Below are 18,881 nucleotides of genomic sequence, written 5' to 3'. Positions count from 1 at the left end.
CAACAGTTTTAAGGCTGAGGCATAAATTATTTTTAGAATAAAAATACAAAGTCATCTTTTAGATTGTAAGGTATAGTTATCTCTAGTAGTCATTGGTATTTTCATTTTCCCCCTGCCCTTGGGATGTAATGTGTGTCTTTCTTGCCTTTTATAGCCTTGGTTTCCTTATCTTTGATAAATTTTTATTGACATTCTTAACATTTGCTTATAAGCTTTCCCCTTAAATATGAAGATAATTTTTTTTTTTTTCTGAGACGGTGTCTCCCTCTGTGGCCCAGGCTGGGGTGCGGTGGCATGATCTTGACTCACTGCAACCTCCACCTCTTGGGTTCAAGTGATTCTCCTGCCTCAGCTTCCTCAACAGCTGGGACTACAGGCACGTGCCACTATGCCTGGCTAATTTTTTGTGTTTTAAGTAGAGATGGGGTTTCCCCGAGTTAGCCAGGCTGGTCTCGAATTACCTCTTCCGCCCAGCTCAGCCTCCCAAAGTGCTGGGATTACAGGTGTGAGCCACTGTGCCCAGTCTAAAATGAAGATAATTTTTAAATGTGCGTAGTAGAAAAACAACAAAACAAAAGCCAAACAATATAGACATGTATATAAGAAGAAAGGAAAACCCCCAAATTCTGCATTCAGAAACACCAAGTTAGCTTTTTATAGGCTGAAGAGTTAGTCATGTTGGGGAGGGTGTACTGTGGTATTTTAGATTAGGACAGGGAGGGGGTTCACCTCTTCTAGAAAAACCTATAGAAGAAAAGAAATAATCATACTAAATTATCTTGAAATAAGATGTTTAAAATATTTATACTGCAAAGAATCATGTAATTTAGCTTTGAATGTTTCTGTTGATTTGTTTTTAGTTTATAGAATTTTTAGTTTATGAAAGTATACCTCTGTTATTCCTCCTAAAGTTTGTGTGACATAGTTGGAAAATACCTCTGCTTTGTTGAACTGAAACTGAAAACTAAAAAACTCTGACTTCTTAACTTTACTATCAAAAGAGAGAAAATAGATTAAAACTCAGAATTGTTAGAGCTTTAATATCTTAAGATTTTTGCTTCCTTTATAAGAAGTATTTTGCCATCTGATTTTTGTATAATGGTTAACATAAACTTATTGCTATTATTTTATACAGACAAGATCTTTACTGGGTGTATTTGAAGAAGATGCCACAGCTATTTCCAACTATATGAACCAGTTGTATCAAGCTATGCATCGGATTTATGATGCACAGGTAAAAAGCTAAGGACTAACTTAATACTTTTAAAACATGAATCTTTAAGCCCCATGAGGAGAGAGATAGTGTCTATCTTGTTTACCAGTGTTTAACCGTGTACTAGGCTCCTAGTAATAAATATTTGTTGAATGGATGAATGACTATTAAGTGTATTACAGAACTTACATTTCAGTTACTAGGGTACAGCATATAGTACTGGAAAAGTGATGGAAGATCTGCCCATTCTCTCCAAACACAGTATGGGGAAACCACCCCCATGAAACTCTGATAGTGATCTTTCCTAAGATTTGAATAAAGATCTTATATCATCACCATATTTTCCCTAATCATGCTTATTACAATCTTATGGAACTCTTCCTGTCTACCCCCACTCTGTCCTGCTTTTTTTTTTTTTTTGAGAGGTAGTTTTGTTCTTGTCGAGGCTGGAGTACGATGGTGCAATCTCGGCTCACTGCAACCTCCACCTCCCAGGTTCAAGCAATTCTCCTGCCTCAGCCTCCTGAGTAGCTGGGACTACAGGTGTGTGCCACTACGCCTGGCTAATTTTGTATTTTTAGTAGACGGGTTTCACCATGTTGGACAGGCTGGTTTCGAACTCCTGACCTCAAGTGATCTGCCCACCTTGGCCTCCCAAAGGGCTGGGATTATAGGAGTGAGCCACCACACCTGGCCAACACTTACCCTTTTTGAGTAGAGGATTTGAAAGTAGGCTGCCTCTAGATGCAGCTCTGGAGTACAAGAGCATGAAGGGTATGACTAGGTTTTCTTGTTGACCAGCATAAAATTTGAAGCTGTGTTTGGATTACTTAATTATAACTTAAACAACAACCTAGGTTCTGTGTTACACTTTCTTTGGGATTGAGTGTACAAATTTTATTTTTTTCCCTTTTCATATTCTTTGCTTTCTTAATTCATGTTTTTGTTACGTACTTAAGAGTTGTTATGTTGTTGTTTAGTTTTTGCTTATGATCGGGCTCTGAAGCTTTGCTTTCTGACCACAGAGATATGTGTTTAACATGTTAAATAAGGCTGGTTGTGGTGGCTCAAGCCTGTAATCCCAGCACTTTGGGAGGCTGAGGCGGGTGGATCACGAGGTCAAGAGATCGAGACCATCCTGGTTAACATGGTGAAACCCTGTCTCTACTAAAAATGCAAAAAATTAGCTGGGTGTGATAGCATGTGCCTGTAGTACCAGCTACTCAGGAGGCTGAGGCAGGAGAATTGCCTGAACCCAGGAAGCGGAGGTTGTGGTGAGCCGAGATCGTGCCATTGCACTCCAGCCTGGGTAATGAGTGAAACTCCGTCTCAAAAAAAAAAAAAAAAGTTTTTCATATGGCTGTGTTGCTATGCTGTATGACTAGATCAACCACATTTTCGTTGCATGTTATTAAGTGCTTACTGTAGTCTAGTATCAGCATCTACAGAGAGGGATAATCAGTCATGAATGTAGACTCTCCAAAGATTTTGCTAAGATTATGTCAGTTTATTTCTAGGCTTTAAAATATTTAATGCTTAGTTTTTATCAGCAACAACAAAAACAAAAAAAACACAAGGAACACTGCTGAATTCCTTGACAGTGTCTATTTTATGTTTTGAGTTTTAAAGTGCTTTAATGGTAGTAACTGTTTCCGGTGATTTAATGAAGTTTTTAAAAAACATGTACAATATTTATGTTAAGTGATAGTAAATAAATTAGGTATATTCAACTAAAACTTTTCTTACTAGTACGCTAATTTGAATGCTTTTTCCATAGAATGAATTAAGTGCAGCAACACACCTGACCTCAAAACTTTTAAAAGAATATGAAAAACAGGTATTGTATATCAAAGTTTTAAAAGCATAGTTTTAAAAGTACAGCATCTGTATAGAAAGATAGACTTTCATAAAGAATCCTTAGTTTTCTTGAATTCACAGAATATCCCTTCGAAATTTCATGATAGCACTTATGTTGAGATAATTTTAATGATTTAATATTAAATACAGAGGCTGTCTAGTTTACCTATTTTCTTTTTACAAATGAAGAAGTTGTGACTTGCTCAACATTACACTGTATTGGAGGAACTGGAGCTAAATGCTAAATCTTTGAACTCCCAATTCGGTGTGTATTCCAGTTTGCCATGTCAATCGGTTACCTAACAAACATTTTAATTAACGTTTATTAATTATATATTATATTACAGGGTTTTAGTTAAATGATATTTTATAACTTACTCAAAATTTTAGACGTTTTCTGAAGTGATTTAAAAATGTAAATTATAGTAATGTAATTCCCAAAAGACACAACATTGAAACTTTACCTCATCTCTGTTTCTCGTTTTTCAGCGTTTTCCACTGGGAGGTGATGATGAAGTTATGAGCTCTACATTACAACAGTTTTCAAAAGTTATAGATGAGGTAAGCATTTATTTTATTTTGCTTGATTAAATGGTCTTATGGTAAACCCAGTTTAGCTTTTATTTATGAGTAAAGCTCAATTACAAAGATGACTAAAGAATAGCCTTACTTCTACATCCTGGTGGCTAGCTTATTAAACAATACTTTCTTTCTCTGATTAAAACATCGTTTGCCAGGAATAAACATATAAATGTGCTTCTTCTACATGTAGTCCATTTAGTCTTGACCTGTGTCATTTGATGTAGGCAGGGAGAGAAGAGTTAGGTTGTGAGCTACATCTGGGTTCTTTGTGGTTGCTCTTTTGCTATGGAGCAACTTTATACTGTTCAGTCTTTATTAATCCTGCCCTCCTAAACAGCCAAAATCAACCCTAAATTCCTCAGTCATCACAACATATCATTAAAACAAAGACCTAAAGTCTAAGAGGAAGAAAAGGTAATGAGATAATGTGGAGAATCAGTAAATGTTCTCCACTGTTGCAGTAAAACCTCTTCTTTTCACATGGACCATTAGATAGTCCTGCATTTTCTAGAATTTTAACTAGAAAAGTAATTTTTTTGAAATATTATAACAGGAAATCAAGATAAAGAAATAATTTTTTTCATTAAAAAAATTTGTGGTAAAATACACATGGCATAAAATTTGCCATTCATGACATTTAGTACATTCACAGTGCTGTGCAACCATAACCACTGTTTGGTTTTTCATCATCTCAAAGGAAGCCTTGTGCCCATTAAGCAGTGTGTTAGTCTATTTTCACACTGCTGATAAAGACATACTTGAGCCTGGGTAATTTATAAAGAAAAAGAGGTTTAATGGACTAACAGTTCCACGTGACTGGGTAGGCCTCACAATCATGGCAGAAGGTAAAAGCATATCTTACATGGTGATAGATGACAGAGTGAAAGACAAGTGAAAGGGGAAACCCCTTATAAAATCATCAGATCTCCTGAGACTTACTCACTACCATGAGAACCATATGGGGGAAACTGCCCCCATGATTCCGTTATCTCCCACTGGCTCCCTCCTACAGCACATGGGAATTATGGGAGCTGCAATTGAAGATAAGATTTGGGTGGGGACACAGCCAAACCATATCAAGCAGTCACTTCAGCCTCCCTGCTCCCTCAGCCCTTGTCAACCACCAATCTGCTTTCTTTCTCTATGAATTTGCCTATTTTTGATATTTCATATAAATGGGCTCATAATTTGTAGATTTTTTAATATCTGCTTTCACTTAGCATAATGTGTTCAAGGTTCATTCATATCGTAATATGCCTCAGTATTTTATTCCTTTTTTGGCTAAATAAAGTTTCATCGTTATTGATATACCATATTTTGTTTATTTAGTCATCTCTATATATCTGTGTATCTGTTTATCTAGTCATTGTTTGTGTTGTTTCTGCCTTTTAACTAGTTCAAATAATGTTGTTATGAGCATTCATATACAAGTGTTTTTTTTTTTTTTTAACAACAGTTTTCACTTCTTTTGAGTAGGTACCCAGGAATGGGATTGTTGGGTCATTGCATGGTAATTTTATGTTTATTTAAAAGTTAAATAATTATAGAAAACTGCCAAACTGTTTTCTATAGTGCCTGCATCATTTTACATTCCTCCTAGCAATATAGGAGGGTTCCAGTTTTTCCACATCCTCACTAACAATTATTTTGTTTATGTGTATTTAAATTTTTTTAAAAAATTATAGCCATCTGAGTGAATATGAAGTGGTATCTCATTGTGGTTTGGATTTGCATTTTCTTGATGTCTAATGATCTTGAGCACCTTTTCATGTGCTTATTGGTCATTTGTTTATCTTTGAAGAAGTTCTTCAGATCCTTTGCCTATTTTTAAATTAGGTTGTCTTTCTATTATTGAGTTGTAAAACTTCTCTGTTCTGGGTACACGTTCTTTATCAGTTACTTAATTGGCAAATATTTTAATGTTTTCTCCCATTCTGAATTTTTTTTTCCACTTTCTTGATGGTGTGGTTTGATGCATAGAAGTTTTAAATGTTGATGATGTCTATTATATATTTTCTTTTGTTCCTTGTGCTTTTAGTGTCATATGCAAGAAACTATTACCAAATCCAAGGTCATTCTATGTTTTCTAAGAGTTTGGTAGATGGAATTTTTTTTGACTCTATAGTATTTGGTACTATATCACATAATTTTTAGTGTTTTTTTACGTAAAATGTATCAGAACCTTTTTTATTAGATTCTGTTTAATTTATATAACACTGGTTAAATGTCTATATATAGTTATTTGGCCTTTTTGGTCTTTCATTTTCTAGCTTAGCTCTTGCCATGCAGTACTTTCAACTCAGCTTGCTGATGCCATGATGTTCCCCATTACCCAGTTTAAAGAAAGAGATCTGAAAGGTATTGAAGTCAAGCTTATGTTTACTTTCATTGGCTGTGAGATCAGTGCTTGTAAAATGCATATTACTCTATACCTGCACCATTTCTGGACCACAACCTGTGCCACTCTTATTTTGCTCAGTTACCAAATATTTATAGGAGCTCCTGCTAAATGTCAAACTAGATATTGAGAAATACTGATATGGATAAAATATCCCCTCTTTCAAGAAATTCTAGAGAAGGAAGTAGGCACACACATAATTACAACACTTATATCTCTTATAATTAGGGAATAAGCAAGGTACTGTTGGGGCTGGTAGGAGGAGCAAAGCTTCACCCAAGGATGTGTCATGAGCATTGAACAGTGAAGAGAAATTTGCCAGGGGAAGAGTCATTGTTCTGTTAGAGGGACTAGAGTGCACAGGTATGGCTTGTAGAAATACACTGCCTGTTTTGACAGTAGGAAGAAACTCAGTATGGCTGTAATGCTGGCTGTGTCAGAGTGAGGGAGGAGATGAATCCAGAAATAGAGTAGTGGGAGTAGGTCATGCTAGACTTGAGTTTATGAACGAAGGAGAAGCCAGTGGGGGTCTTTAAGGAGAGACACAATTCCTTTGAAGGATGGAATAGAGTGGCCTTGTTATGTAGGAGACTAGACTGGTAAGTTTAGGGAGTCCAGTGAGATATGACCAAGGCCTGAATTAGGATAGTGGCACAGGGTATAGAGGTGTGTGTATGGCCTGAAGTGGCAAGAGGTAGGGGTACTGGCACATCTAACAATCTGCAGCCTAGTAGTTTGTAGGTTTTATTTTCACCCATTTAGGATTACTAGGTTTTATAGAATTATGAGAGTTTTATAGAATTGGTTCTGCTTTCCTATAACTTGAAATCTTAGTCATACAGACTTTCCAAAATATGTAGACAGATTAAAAATATTGAACTAATGTATCAGTGAATGGTAAAGTATTTAAATTATACATAGAATACAGACAAATGCATATTATACTACTATTCTATACCTACACCATTTCTGTACTGCAACCTGTGCCACTTTTACTCAGTCTCCAATACATCTCTAATGTATTTTAAAGATGGAGTTACTAACTGTGGCTGTGATCCTCAAGAATGGTCATTTCTAAGGTCTAGAATAAGATCTCTTTTCTTATAATGTAAGGGGACTGAATGGTGTAATCTTATCAATAAGGTGTTTTGTTTCTCATTTAGTGTTTCAGTGTTTAGATTCATGTATCAAGAATGCATGATTCTGGCACTAAATCAGAATATTTGCATATGTTAGCATTTATAGTGGGTTTTTGAAATTTGTTTTTGTGTCATATCACTAAACAAAGTAGATTTGTAGCGAGTAGATTTTCTGTTACTAATGATTGTAAGTGTTCCGTAGACTAGCTGAAACACAGAGTAGCTTTTTCACCTTGAATGTTGAAGTATGAAATATTATTTGGAATTTTAATTATAGTTTGTGGTAGTTATTGTTTTCCAAACAGTTGTATTGTGTAAGTATGCCAAACTTAAATTATTCTCGAACTTTTTCAGAAATACTAACGTTAAAGGAAGTATTTCAGATTGCAAGTAACGGTAAGCCCTATAATTTGCACACTTATTTCTTGCAGTGATGTATTTATTTATCAGTTCATATCTGTGACCAGACTCTTTGTAATAATTGAAAAAAAGAGAACCCGATTAAAAATAAGTGAACATTAATTAAATCAGTCTTGCTGTTTAAATTACACTGTTTATACTATAAGTAAAATCTTAAGGAAATTAAGTCTTATAGGCTACTAGCTGCATAATACTTAGAGATGGTGTAATAGTTTACCTTTCTTGTTCTTTTATATATTCCCATTTTTCTTTAATGAGTGTTATATATGTATATATTTTAAGATATGGGGTCTTGTTCCATTGCCCAGGTTTGAGTACAGTGGCTATTCAAGCCACAATCATAGCATACTGCAGTGATCCTCCTGAGTAGCTGGGACTGTTGGCACGTGCTGCTGTGTTTAAGCTGCGTTTGCTATTTTTGTATTAAAAAATACTTTATAAAAGTTTAGTACATTGCAGTTTCCTTAGAATTAATTTTTTTTAAAAACCAATTTGATAAGACAACACAGAGTTTAGGGGAAATTTGGCTGCGAGGAAAATTTGAGTGCAGTGATCATGTGGTAGGAAATTCTTGCTTTAGTACATTTTTGGAAAGATGCACATGAGAAGACCATTTAAAGCATTTGTAAGTTTTGAAAATTATTGTTGTATTGTCACTTGTTTCTTTTTTCCAGATCATGATGCTGCAATTAATAGATACAGCCGATTGTCAAAAAAAAGAGAAAATGACAAGGTGTGATACATGTTTATTCCTTCAGTGTCATAATTAATGGCTATGCATTAGGTGGTCTAAAAAATAGAACCATCAGTTACTTTGTATATTTTGGTATATTGCTCTTATTCTTTCCTTCTAGCTGTTTGAAACCTTTCTGATAGTCATTGACCTCTTTAAACAAAAATATTTTCTTCTGCCAAAATGTGGTGTTATAACTAAGCATAGCTATTCTGGAAATGTAACTGACACCCTGTATATAACATTGCCTCTTGTTGCTTTGGATTTTGATGACATGGCATTGGTTCGGTTTGAATATATGCATGTTCAAAAATGTCTTCTGAGATAGAGTGGTCAGAAAGTAGAATTGTCACACCCATAATGAAATTCTGTTATGAGACCCTCCTTATTTACAGAAATAGATATCTTTTGATATTTGTTCAAGGAGTAAAATACAGCAGTATTAACACTGTATTTGAGGAGAAACGCATTCAAGTGAAGATGAGAGAACAGAATATTAACAAGTTCTTCTGGGCATGCCTTAAGATCATGTCTTTCTCCAGCACCTAGTCCAAGGCTTAATGTGTAGGTCTTTATAGATGTTTGTAACTGAGGTGATCTCTCTGCCTGGATGTTGGTGTCTGCAGCTTTGGCTTCAGCTGCTTGTAGAGACACAGTGACCTGCTTGTGGGAATCCACAACTGGGTAGGATTTACTGTGCAATACCTACTATGACAAAAGGAAATGTTTCTCACACAAAGTTTAGTACAAAGATTTGCTTTATTTCTAATTTTAGCTGCAGACTACTTAATGGTATATTGATAAAATATATACATTTTGAGATTTATATTAGTCACTTGGCCTTAGAGAAGTAGTTAAAGGCTCTAGGTATAAAATTTGATATATATTACATTACTTCTGGCTGTTCGAAGTATTTTAAAAAACATTCTTTCACCAATTTTATTTTATTTAAAAATTCATTGAGCACCTGATATATGTCAAGAATATATTAGTTATACCCAACTAGTCTGTTTGGTATGTTGGGGGAACAATGTGAGTAGGCTTCACTCCTGCCCTCAAAGACTGGATACTCCACATTTATTGAAGGCTTCCTTTGTGAAGGTGTGCAAGTCGACTAGGAACCAGAGTACAAGGATGACGACAAGGCAGGGATTAACTCTGTTATTAGTTAAATACAGTAATAGGGGTTTTAATAAAATGCTGAGAGAGCACAGAGAGGGCAGCAGTTACCTTTGATTAGTGAATTGGGAAAGGTTACACTTTTTTTTTTGAGACAGGGTCTCATTCTGTCTCCTAGGCTGGACTGCAGTGGCGCTATCTTGGCTTACTGCAATCTCTGCCTCCCAGGTTCAAGTGATTCTCCTGCCTCAGCCTCCCCAGTAGCTGGGATTATAGGTGTGTGTCATCACACCCACCTAATTTTTTGTATTTTTGGTAGATACAACATGGTGAAACCATGAGACCAGGCTGGTCTTGAACTCCTGATCTCAAGTGGTCTACCCACCTCAGCCTCCCAAAGTGCTGGGATTACAGACATGAGCCACTGCACCTGGCCAGGGAAGGTTACACTTTTAAAAGGTGACATTTACATTGAAGATAAGTGGATAACACCAGTTTGGAATCCAAGAGAGTGCTTTCCTGTAAGAAATACAGCCTTTCAGAGGCACATGGTAGAGTTGGAACAGTGTAAAGGTTAAGAGTACTCTGTGACAATAAAGGAAGTGTTTGGAGATATGGCAGAAAGGGTAAGAAGTATATTGGGACCAGATTACTATATTAATGACCTTGAAATTTGTGTTAGAGGGAGTGGGTAACCTCCAAGGATTCTAAGTAGGTGAATAACACCATGCAGTTATGTTATAAAACAAGCATACTAATGAAAATGTGAAGAGGACAAGACTAGAGGGAATCCAAGGAAAGGAATTGGAATAGTTTGCAAAAATATAATGAAGGTCTCAGCTAAGGTTGTTACTGAAAGTGGAGAGGACAGAGTACTTTTGGGAGATATTTCCTAAGTAGAATTGACAAGATTTGTGGTAATAGGAATAAAAAATGAGTCCTAGATTTCTTGGATGTCTGGATGGATCCTGTAGTAATTAAGAGAGCTAAGAAACAAAGTAGAAGAACAGGTATTGTGTACAAAACTATCTTCAGTTTTGTACATTTTCAGCACACAAACACATGTAAAAAACCTAGCTGGAGATGTGTTTCCTCTGTCACTTGGGAGAGTGAGAGGCAGGAGATAAAATCTGTGAGTCATTGAGTCATTGGTATATTGGAATATTAGAATATTCTTGGTACTTGATGAGGGATTCTAAGGAAAGCAGGAAGACAGAACCTAATGCCTATTAGATAATAGGTATTCAATAAATATTTGTTGACTGAATAAAAGAACTCTGTTAAGCACACGTATTTCAAATATGGGTGAAGGAAGACAAAAAGGTTCAAGAGAGGAGGACTGATAGGGAGAGAACCAGGAGGGAAGAATGGTATACTATGAACTGATCAAAGTCAAAGACTAATGGCTAAGCTAATACCAGCAATTGTCTGCCCTTCCTCCCTGTGATAAGCTTTCTCTACCATGCGTAGTTGAGTTACTGTACCATTCTTAATTATGTACGGAATTCTGTTTTCAATATGCTTTTTTTTTTTTTGAGACCATCTCTTTCTGTTGCCAGGCTAGAGTACAGTAGTGTGATCTCAGCTCATTGCAACCTCTGCCTCCCAGGGTGAAGCTATTCTTATGCCTCAGCCTCCCCAGTAGCTGGAATTACAGGTGTGCACCACCGCACCCAGCTAATTTTTTCCATTTTTAGTAGGGCAGGGATTCACCATGTTGACCAGGCTGTTTTCAAACTCCTGGCCTCAAGTGATCTTCCCCTCTCCCCTTCCCTAAATGCTGGGATTACAGGAATGAGCCACCACACCTGGCCTCAATATGCACTTTGTAAATTATTTGGTTGGAAGTTAAACAGGAAAATTGACTTAACCAATGTTGAGGGATTTCTAAAAGATCAGAAAACAGGAACATTAATGCTCAATTGCTTGTGATATACCTTTTCCTTGGTTAGGCTCTTCCCCACAGCTCCTACTGAAGATAATTCAAATAATTATCTACTATAGATAAAGTAGATACAGAAGATAATTTACCATTATTTACTTAATTTTTTAAATCTTTTCATTCAAAGGTGAAGTATGAAGTAACAGAAGATGTGTATACGTCCAGAAAGAAACAACACCAGACCATGATGCATTATTTTTGTGCATTAAATACTCTTCAGTACAAGAAGAAAATAGCATTGTTAGAACCTCTACTTGGGTACATGCAAGCTCAGGTAAATACTGTACGGTATTTTGGATTATAACTGTTCTAAAAGCTTTATATTAAGCTTGATATTTACGTTAAGTATAAAGATATTATAAACTATTTTCCTTTTTTTGCGAATGGGTGGAGTCTCACTCTGTCACCCAGACTGGAGTGCAGTGGTGCCATCTTGGCTCACTGCAGCCTTCACCTCTCAGGTTCCAGCGATTCTCCTGCCTCCGCCTCCACCTCCCAAATAACTGAGATTACAGGTGTGCACCACACACCTGGCTAATTTTTGTATATTTAGTAGAGACGGGGTTTCACCATGTTGGCTGGGCTGGTCACGAACTCCTGACCTCAGGTGATCCGCCTGCCTGAACTTCCCATAGTGCTAGGATTACAGGTGTGAGCCACCATGCCTGGCTTATGAACTATTTTCAAAATCCTTGTTCATGTCTGTGTTGTAAGAAGTAATTTTTAAAAATATCATCAGACTATTATTTTAAGGAAGTTAGGAAGAATGGTTTTCCTTACAAATAAAGATTTCAAATATTTTAGGAATAACAACTTGTTCACCTTAGCTGGGGACTGAGAACAGAAAGCTAAATTAATTTCAGAGTTACACCTATTGCTAGAGCTTCAACTAAACACCTGCTTCATAATAGATCTGAAAGAGAATGAGCAAGTTTGAGTTTATCGTTTATCCCACATTTTTTGCATACTTCCTCAGTTAATAGAGTAACTCCAAAGTGCCCAAAGAGGTGTACATCAGGAAGAGGACTAGAAAATTTATGTTTTAGGTGGTATGAAACACAGCATCAGTCTTCTAAAAATCAAGAGATTAAAGAAATTTGAGGCCAGGTGTGGTGCCTCATGCCTATAATCAAGCACTTGGGTAGGCCAATGTAGGAGGATCACTCGAGTCCAGGAGTTTTGAGACTAGCCTCAGCAATGTAGGAAGACCCCACGTCTACAAAAAATGAAAAAATTAGCTGGGCATGGTAGCATGCCTCAGTGGTTCCAGCAGCTTCGAAGGCTGAGTCATATGAAGGCTGAGTCATATGATTTTAATATATCAAAAATATATTAAGCAATATATTTAAAGTAAATCATAGGACATTTTTCCTAGGAGGCTGAGGCTGCAGTGAGATGTTACTGTGCAGTCTGGATGACAGAGTGAAACCCTGTCTCAAAAGGAAAAAGAAAAGTTGAATATGTTTAAGTAAAAGTATATTTTACTGATTATTCCCCAGCTAGAAAACTTATCTTTGTAGTAAACATGAAATAGTTTATATAATTTATTGGAAATGCTTTAAAATTTACTTTCTAATTAAAAAAATTGTTAACCATACATATGTATTACTTGTTTAATTCAAAAAATATAAAAGGATATACAGTGGAATTTAAATCTCTACCTTCATGGCTCCATGTGCAGTGAGAAGTCGCAAACTACAATATGTTTTTACGCAAATGGGAATATTCCTTTTTTTTTTTTTAACTTAACCATGTATCTTAGAGATCATTTATATGATTTACTTTAAATATATTGTTTAATGTATTTTTGTGTTGTTCATTCCCCCATCCCCACTCTCCAGATAAGTTTCTTTAAGATGGGTTCTGAAAATCTTAATGAACAACTGGAAGAATTTTTAGCTAATATTGGAACAAGCGTACAGAAGTAAGTACTGTTTTCCTTAAAATTGAAAATGAAATGATGTGAATGATAAGTTAACAGCTAAATGACATAATGTAGAGATATTTACCATTTAATTTCCTGAGGGAATATTTTCCTTGTCATGAGAGTTTCTTATGTGATTCATGGTTACTTCTTGTTTACCTCTTTTTTTCCATAGATTGTAAACTTTGAATTTCATAGTAGTGGTAATTTTATTGTTTCTAAACTCAGTTTTATGTATAACAGACACATAATTGTAATTCTCCATAAGTGAAAATATCTTTAAACTTGAAATTGTGGGAGTTTGGTGGGAGATTACTAAATATTGTTTCCAAGCCATGAAAGCTTAGAGAGAGAAAGTAGTTCTCATCAGGTTCAAAATGTTGAGCAGTGTATGTGGTCAGTCTGTGGTATGGAGAGAGATGTAATTGATTGTTGTTTTAAAGGCACAGGACAGAGCAGTTTGAAAATTGCCAAAATCAGGCAGTCAGTAGGGAGTCATTAGTTTTTTTAATTTAATATTGTTTCCAAAATATCTTAAGATTCAAATAAAATATAAACCTGTTTTAAAATATATTTGTGTTGTTTTAACCACCCGTGCCACTCTTCTTCTCTTTAAGAAAATATGCGAAACAAATATACAGGTAAACATGATTGGTAGGTTCTTATTGGTTGTGATTTGTAGTAAACAATTCTGTCTCTGTCAGTGTTCGCAGGGAAATGGACAGTGATGTAGAGACCATGCAACAGACAATAGAGGATTTGGAAGTAGCCAGTGACCCTTTATATGTGCCTGACCCAGACCCCACCAAATTTCCTGTTAATCGAAACTTAACCCGAAAGGCTGGATACCTTAATGCTAGGAAGTAAGAAAACTATTGTTATTTTTGTATATTGTATATCATGTAAGACAATACCAAATGAATATAATAAATAATTGATGTTGTCATTGTTTTGATTTTTACTAGAGGTTGAAACTTTTTAGAGGTGTTAGTATTTATGTGAACTTTTTGACAGATGAGGTACATGAGTACTTTTCAGAAGTAAAATCCTACCTAGATATTTATTGAATAATGTAGAATGAGAAAAGAAGTGAAACCAAAGCTGGGTGTGATGGCTCACACCTGTGATCACAGGACTTTGGTAGGCCGAGGCAGTCGGATCACCTGAGGTCAGGAGTCTGAGACCAGCCAACATGGTGATACCCCACCTCTACTAAAAATACAAAAATCAGCTGAGCATGGTGGCTCACACCTGTAATCCCAGCTACTCAGGACGCTGAGGCATGAGAATCACTTGAACCCGGGAGGCAGAGGTTGCAGTGAGCCTCTGGAGGACAGAGTGAGAAAAAAAAGAAAGAAAGAAATGAAACTAATTTGAGTTTAAATAAATATTGACATATTGTATCAGAACATGAGAATGTTATTAAATATCATTGATCTTACTTTAAGATATGTGTGATTATAGCACCAAGTAAAATGTTAGTTTTCACCTGAAGATAGGATGGAGCAGGTTAACCCTGGAAATAAAATAAATTCTATTGTTTTGAATTTACTCTCCTGGAAGTTGAGCTATAACCTATATTTTATGGAGCATTATTATTACAGCTGCAATTTTATAATTTTCAGCCTTGTTTTGGAAACTGTATATACATTCACAAAAGTGAGTCAACATGGATGAATTTATCTTAGAGACTGAAAGTATATTTATATTTATTTTCTTGGCACCTTGGTGCCTTTTTGCAAGCCAGTTCTTTGTAACATGCTTTATCTTGTGTCTGGCTGATGATGAGATTTCAGGTATGTCGTTATTAAAGAGTGAATGTGTTTCTTCGTTTAGTAAAACAGGTTTGGTGTCTTCCACCTGGGACAGACAGTTTTACTTCACGCAGGGTGGAAATTTGATGAGTCAGGCCCGTGGGGATGTAGCAGGAGGCCTGGCCATGGACATAGACAACTGTTCAGTGATGGCTGTGGACTGTGAAGACAGACGATACTGTTTTCAGATCACTTCTTTTGATGGAAAAAAGTTAGTATTTTTTTCTACTACTAATAATCTATAATATTTTAAACTACTGAAATGTGGGATAATTCCTTTTTGTTTAGAAATTTTATGGACATTTTAGGTTTATTATATATTGAGATAAATTGCTTTTTAATCTTGTAGAATTATATTGAATTTTTGTTTCTGACTTGGTTATGGTTTCTTGATATTTTGAAGTTGTCAAAGCAATGTCATATAGTAAAGACCTGTGATTTCATATTAAGGAACTGCAACTGAAAATCTTGCATAGTATGGGAGAAGACAGAACAAGTTAATGGAAAGAGTCCTAAACCTGGGGTCAGAAATTTCAAAGTTTGGATTTATTACTTACTGTGTGACCTCAGACTTATCCCCTCTCAGCTCTATTTTCCTTCATGTAAAATGTGAATGGGGGAGTTGTAATCCCTACTTTGTAAATTGTTGTGAGGAACAGAAATTCTAGCATATGTAATGTGACTGACATAGTAGGTGCTAACAATAGTGTTATTTTAAAATGTTAATCAAATATTTCTGATTAGATTATTTTCCAATTAATGATATAATAATACCATTTAAAAAAATTTCCATTACCTTTTTTGTTTATTTGAGGCAGGGTCTTACTGTGTCGCTCTGGCTGGAATGCAGTGGTGTGAACATGGCTCACTGTAGCCTCAACCTCCTGGGACCAAGGGATCCTCTCACCTAAGGATCCCAAGTTGCTAGGATCACAAGTGCATGCCACCATGCCTGGCAATTAAAAAAAAATATTTTGTAGAGATGTCTCATCATGTTGCCCAGGCTGGTCTTGAACTTCCAGACTTAACTAATCTTTCTGATTTAGCCTCCCAAAGTGCTGGGGTTATAGGCGTGAGCCACCACGCCCAGCCTTCTATTACCTTTGCATTAAATGAGAATCTTTAAAGTAGCATTTAAAGGAAATTTTCAAAAAGCATGGAAAACATAAAAAGGAGTATGAAAAAATCCTACTGTCTTATTAACCAAAAGCAACAATTAACTTTTTTGTCCATTGCCTTCCAATTTTTAACCTCCGTACATTTTAAAAATAGTTGAAATATTATAATTTGGATCTGCAGCCACCTATTAAAAACATGTTATAATGGCTATACTATAACTTATTTAAGGACATACATTATAATTTAAACATTTTCCTAATGATAGATGTTTAGACTATCTGCCATTTCCCCCTCCCCACTCAATTAAAATACTGTTTTTGACCTTTGAACTTTCTTAAGTTAATGTTCAGGAGCAGCCTCTGGGTTCCCGGAAAGTCATTTTTCCCCTGTATTTATGCACATTAAGATATTATGAAAATAAATATATTTGAGCTTTCCCTCTTAAAAAAAAAATAGGTTAGTATCCTTTATCAAAATGGTTAATTTCACATTTCTTCTACAAACATAATGAATGCCAATATTGTGTGCATTTATCACACTAGATGTTGGGTGTTGGGAATCACTGTATTTATTTATCAAAATTACCGACTTGTTAACATGTTACTTTAAGTGCTTACTTTTTGTTTAATGCTTACCATGATTTCCCATTTCACATTCCTGTTGTGATGCAAAATTAGTAAAAATTATTTTCTCTAACTCTTATATCTATAGAAAAGCAAAATAATATGTTTAATGATTGATATATCAAAGTATTTGATTTAATGTTAAAGGAGAATTAATGAAGTAAAGTTTTTTCTATTAGGATCATTGAGGTGTATTTGAAATATATTTGATAAGTTCATAATATATATGAAATATATATGATGTGTTGGAATGCATTATCTTCACTGAAATGTAATTTAGTCATGATCTATCTTCTGAGGATCAGCACCTGTTTCCTTTTTGGTACATCTTGGCACAGATAGCCAGAGTCAGAGTTGTTAAAGTCTGTGTCCTGTTACCTCTGGTAGTCTCCATTTCCTAAGATACTGTTGGTTGTGTTTTTTTTTTTTTCTTTTAATATCGATTGGTGTTTATATATTCCTTTACCTTTAAAGATAAAAAATTCTCTCAGATTATGTTGAAAGTATTTTTTTAAACAGTTGAGACTCAAACATCTCTTCTCTTCCAGATCTTCAATTTTGCAAGCAGAGAGTAAAAAAGATCATGAAGAGGTAAAATTTTACCTAGTTCATTTCTTCAGTGACATTTATTCACTGACTAAATGTCATATTCAGTGATATTTATTTATTATTAAAATAAATAATTTAAAATATTTTTCTGATGACAAAATATATATTAATGTGTTCATTATAGAATCCTAGTTTATTACAAATTTTTCTTTCTTTTTTTTTTTGTAAAAGTCTATTGTCCTCAAGTAACATTCTTAAGTCTCTTACAGAATTTTATAGTGGGAGGGACCTTAGAGATCATCTCTGCTATTTTAAAAGCTCAGATTCAGAAATGACCTTGTGACTGTTGCTGTCTGGCAGGCTGTTAGTATCATGAGGTAACAGTTTATTCCCTTCTCTCACCAATCCTTTGAGACACTATTTGCTGCACTAAGAACATAGTGGCAGCAGATGTGACACGTCAGGAAGCAACTAAAGCTGAAAACCTTGGGGAAATGAAAGATAGAAAAACAAAAATTTGGGAGTCTCTGTTCTTCCTCATGAGCCTTTTATTTTTGGCTCCATTTTTACTCCTACTATATAAGATATGGAAGGTAAAGTCTTAGCAAGAATTGATGCTTCAAACCTTTATCTTGAGAAACATTCTTCCATGAAAATATACCCTAGCTTGATTTTTAGCCTTTTTATTTGGCATTATAATTGTGTTGGTAAGAGACAAAAAGTTGGAAATGCTATAGTGATCTACCTTTATTTACTTCTTATGGAAAAGAGTTAATATTAAATCTTGCTTTTGGTCTCTGAGGAACACAGACAAATGTCTGTTCTCTGCATAGTTTTCCAAACAGTATTTGTTTTGTTTAGTGAGGCTTAACACACACTCAAATCCTCGAGAGTTAAGCAGAAGATTTACAGCAGAGATTGTTTTCTATGCTAATAATTTATAAACTTGACAGAAGGGAGGCATGTAAAATATATTCACCAAGAATATATTTATCTTTTAAATTTTTTGCATTTGTGTTAATTATGATACCTGAGTTCACACTGTCTTGTTTGGTGAGGCTTAGGAGGGGAAGTGATAAAAAGAAAAATTTAGATTATTAAGTATAGTTTAACATAATTGCTGTTTTATTTCCTTATATGAATTAAACTTGAGCTTCTTACATAAATATACTAAATGTTTTCATAAATAATAAAAATGTTGAATATTCTTTTATACATATTTTTATATATGTACCTTACTTACGAAATGTTTTCTTATAAGGAAGATAAATGTATTACTTCCAATGAAACATCTGCTGCAATTTAGTATTGAACATTTGCCTTTATAAGATAAGCTTTATAGAAAAAATTATTATTAATTATATTTTTCTATTTTTTCATCTTGTAGTGGATCTGTACAATAAACAACATATCTAAACAAATATACTTAAGTGAAAATCCAGAGGTAAT

The 18,881-nt window shown here is 34.9% G+C and overlaps 1 protein-coding gene across 1 annotated transcript in view; it reads left to right on the top strand.

The window, feature by feature from the left end:
* The window catches only part of APPL1 (adaptor protein, phosphotyrosine interacting with PH domain and leucine zipper 1), a 46,845-nt gene that overhangs the window by 5,711 nt on the left and 22,253 nt on the right, over nucleotides 1–18,881 (top strand). The window contains exons 2-13 of the mRNA XM_002758469.7: nucleotides 1,136–1,234; nucleotides 2,991–3,050; nucleotides 3,560–3,631; nucleotides 5,923–6,010; nucleotides 7,544–7,585; nucleotides 8,284–8,342; nucleotides 11,531–11,677; nucleotides 13,245–13,327; nucleotides 14,032–14,190; nucleotides 15,164–15,352; nucleotides 17,432–17,474; nucleotides 18,820–18,876. Of these exons, the coding sequence (XP_002758515.1) occupies nucleotides 1,136–1,234; nucleotides 2,991–3,050; nucleotides 3,560–3,631; nucleotides 5,923–6,010; nucleotides 7,544–7,585; nucleotides 8,284–8,342; nucleotides 11,531–11,677; nucleotides 13,245–13,327; nucleotides 14,032–14,190; nucleotides 15,164–15,352; nucleotides 17,432–17,474; nucleotides 18,820–18,876 (1,098 nt within the window). The remainder of the gene's footprint in view (nucleotides 1–1,135; nucleotides 1,235–2,990; nucleotides 3,051–3,559; nucleotides 3,632–5,922; nucleotides 6,011–7,543; nucleotides 7,586–8,283; nucleotides 8,343–11,530; nucleotides 11,678–13,244; nucleotides 13,328–14,031; nucleotides 14,191–15,163; nucleotides 15,353–17,431; nucleotides 17,475–18,819; nucleotides 18,877–18,881) is intronic.

The sequence above is a fragment of the Callithrix jacchus genome, chromosome 15, assembly GCF_049354715.1.
Source record: "Callithrix jacchus isolate 240 chromosome 15, calJac240_pri, whole genome shotgun sequence".
Taxonomy (NCBI): domain Eukaryota; kingdom Metazoa; phylum Chordata; class Mammalia; order Primates; family Cebidae; genus Callithrix; species Callithrix jacchus.
Note: the sequence above shows the minus strand (reverse complement) of the source record. Positions and strands in the feature narration are given on the sequence as shown.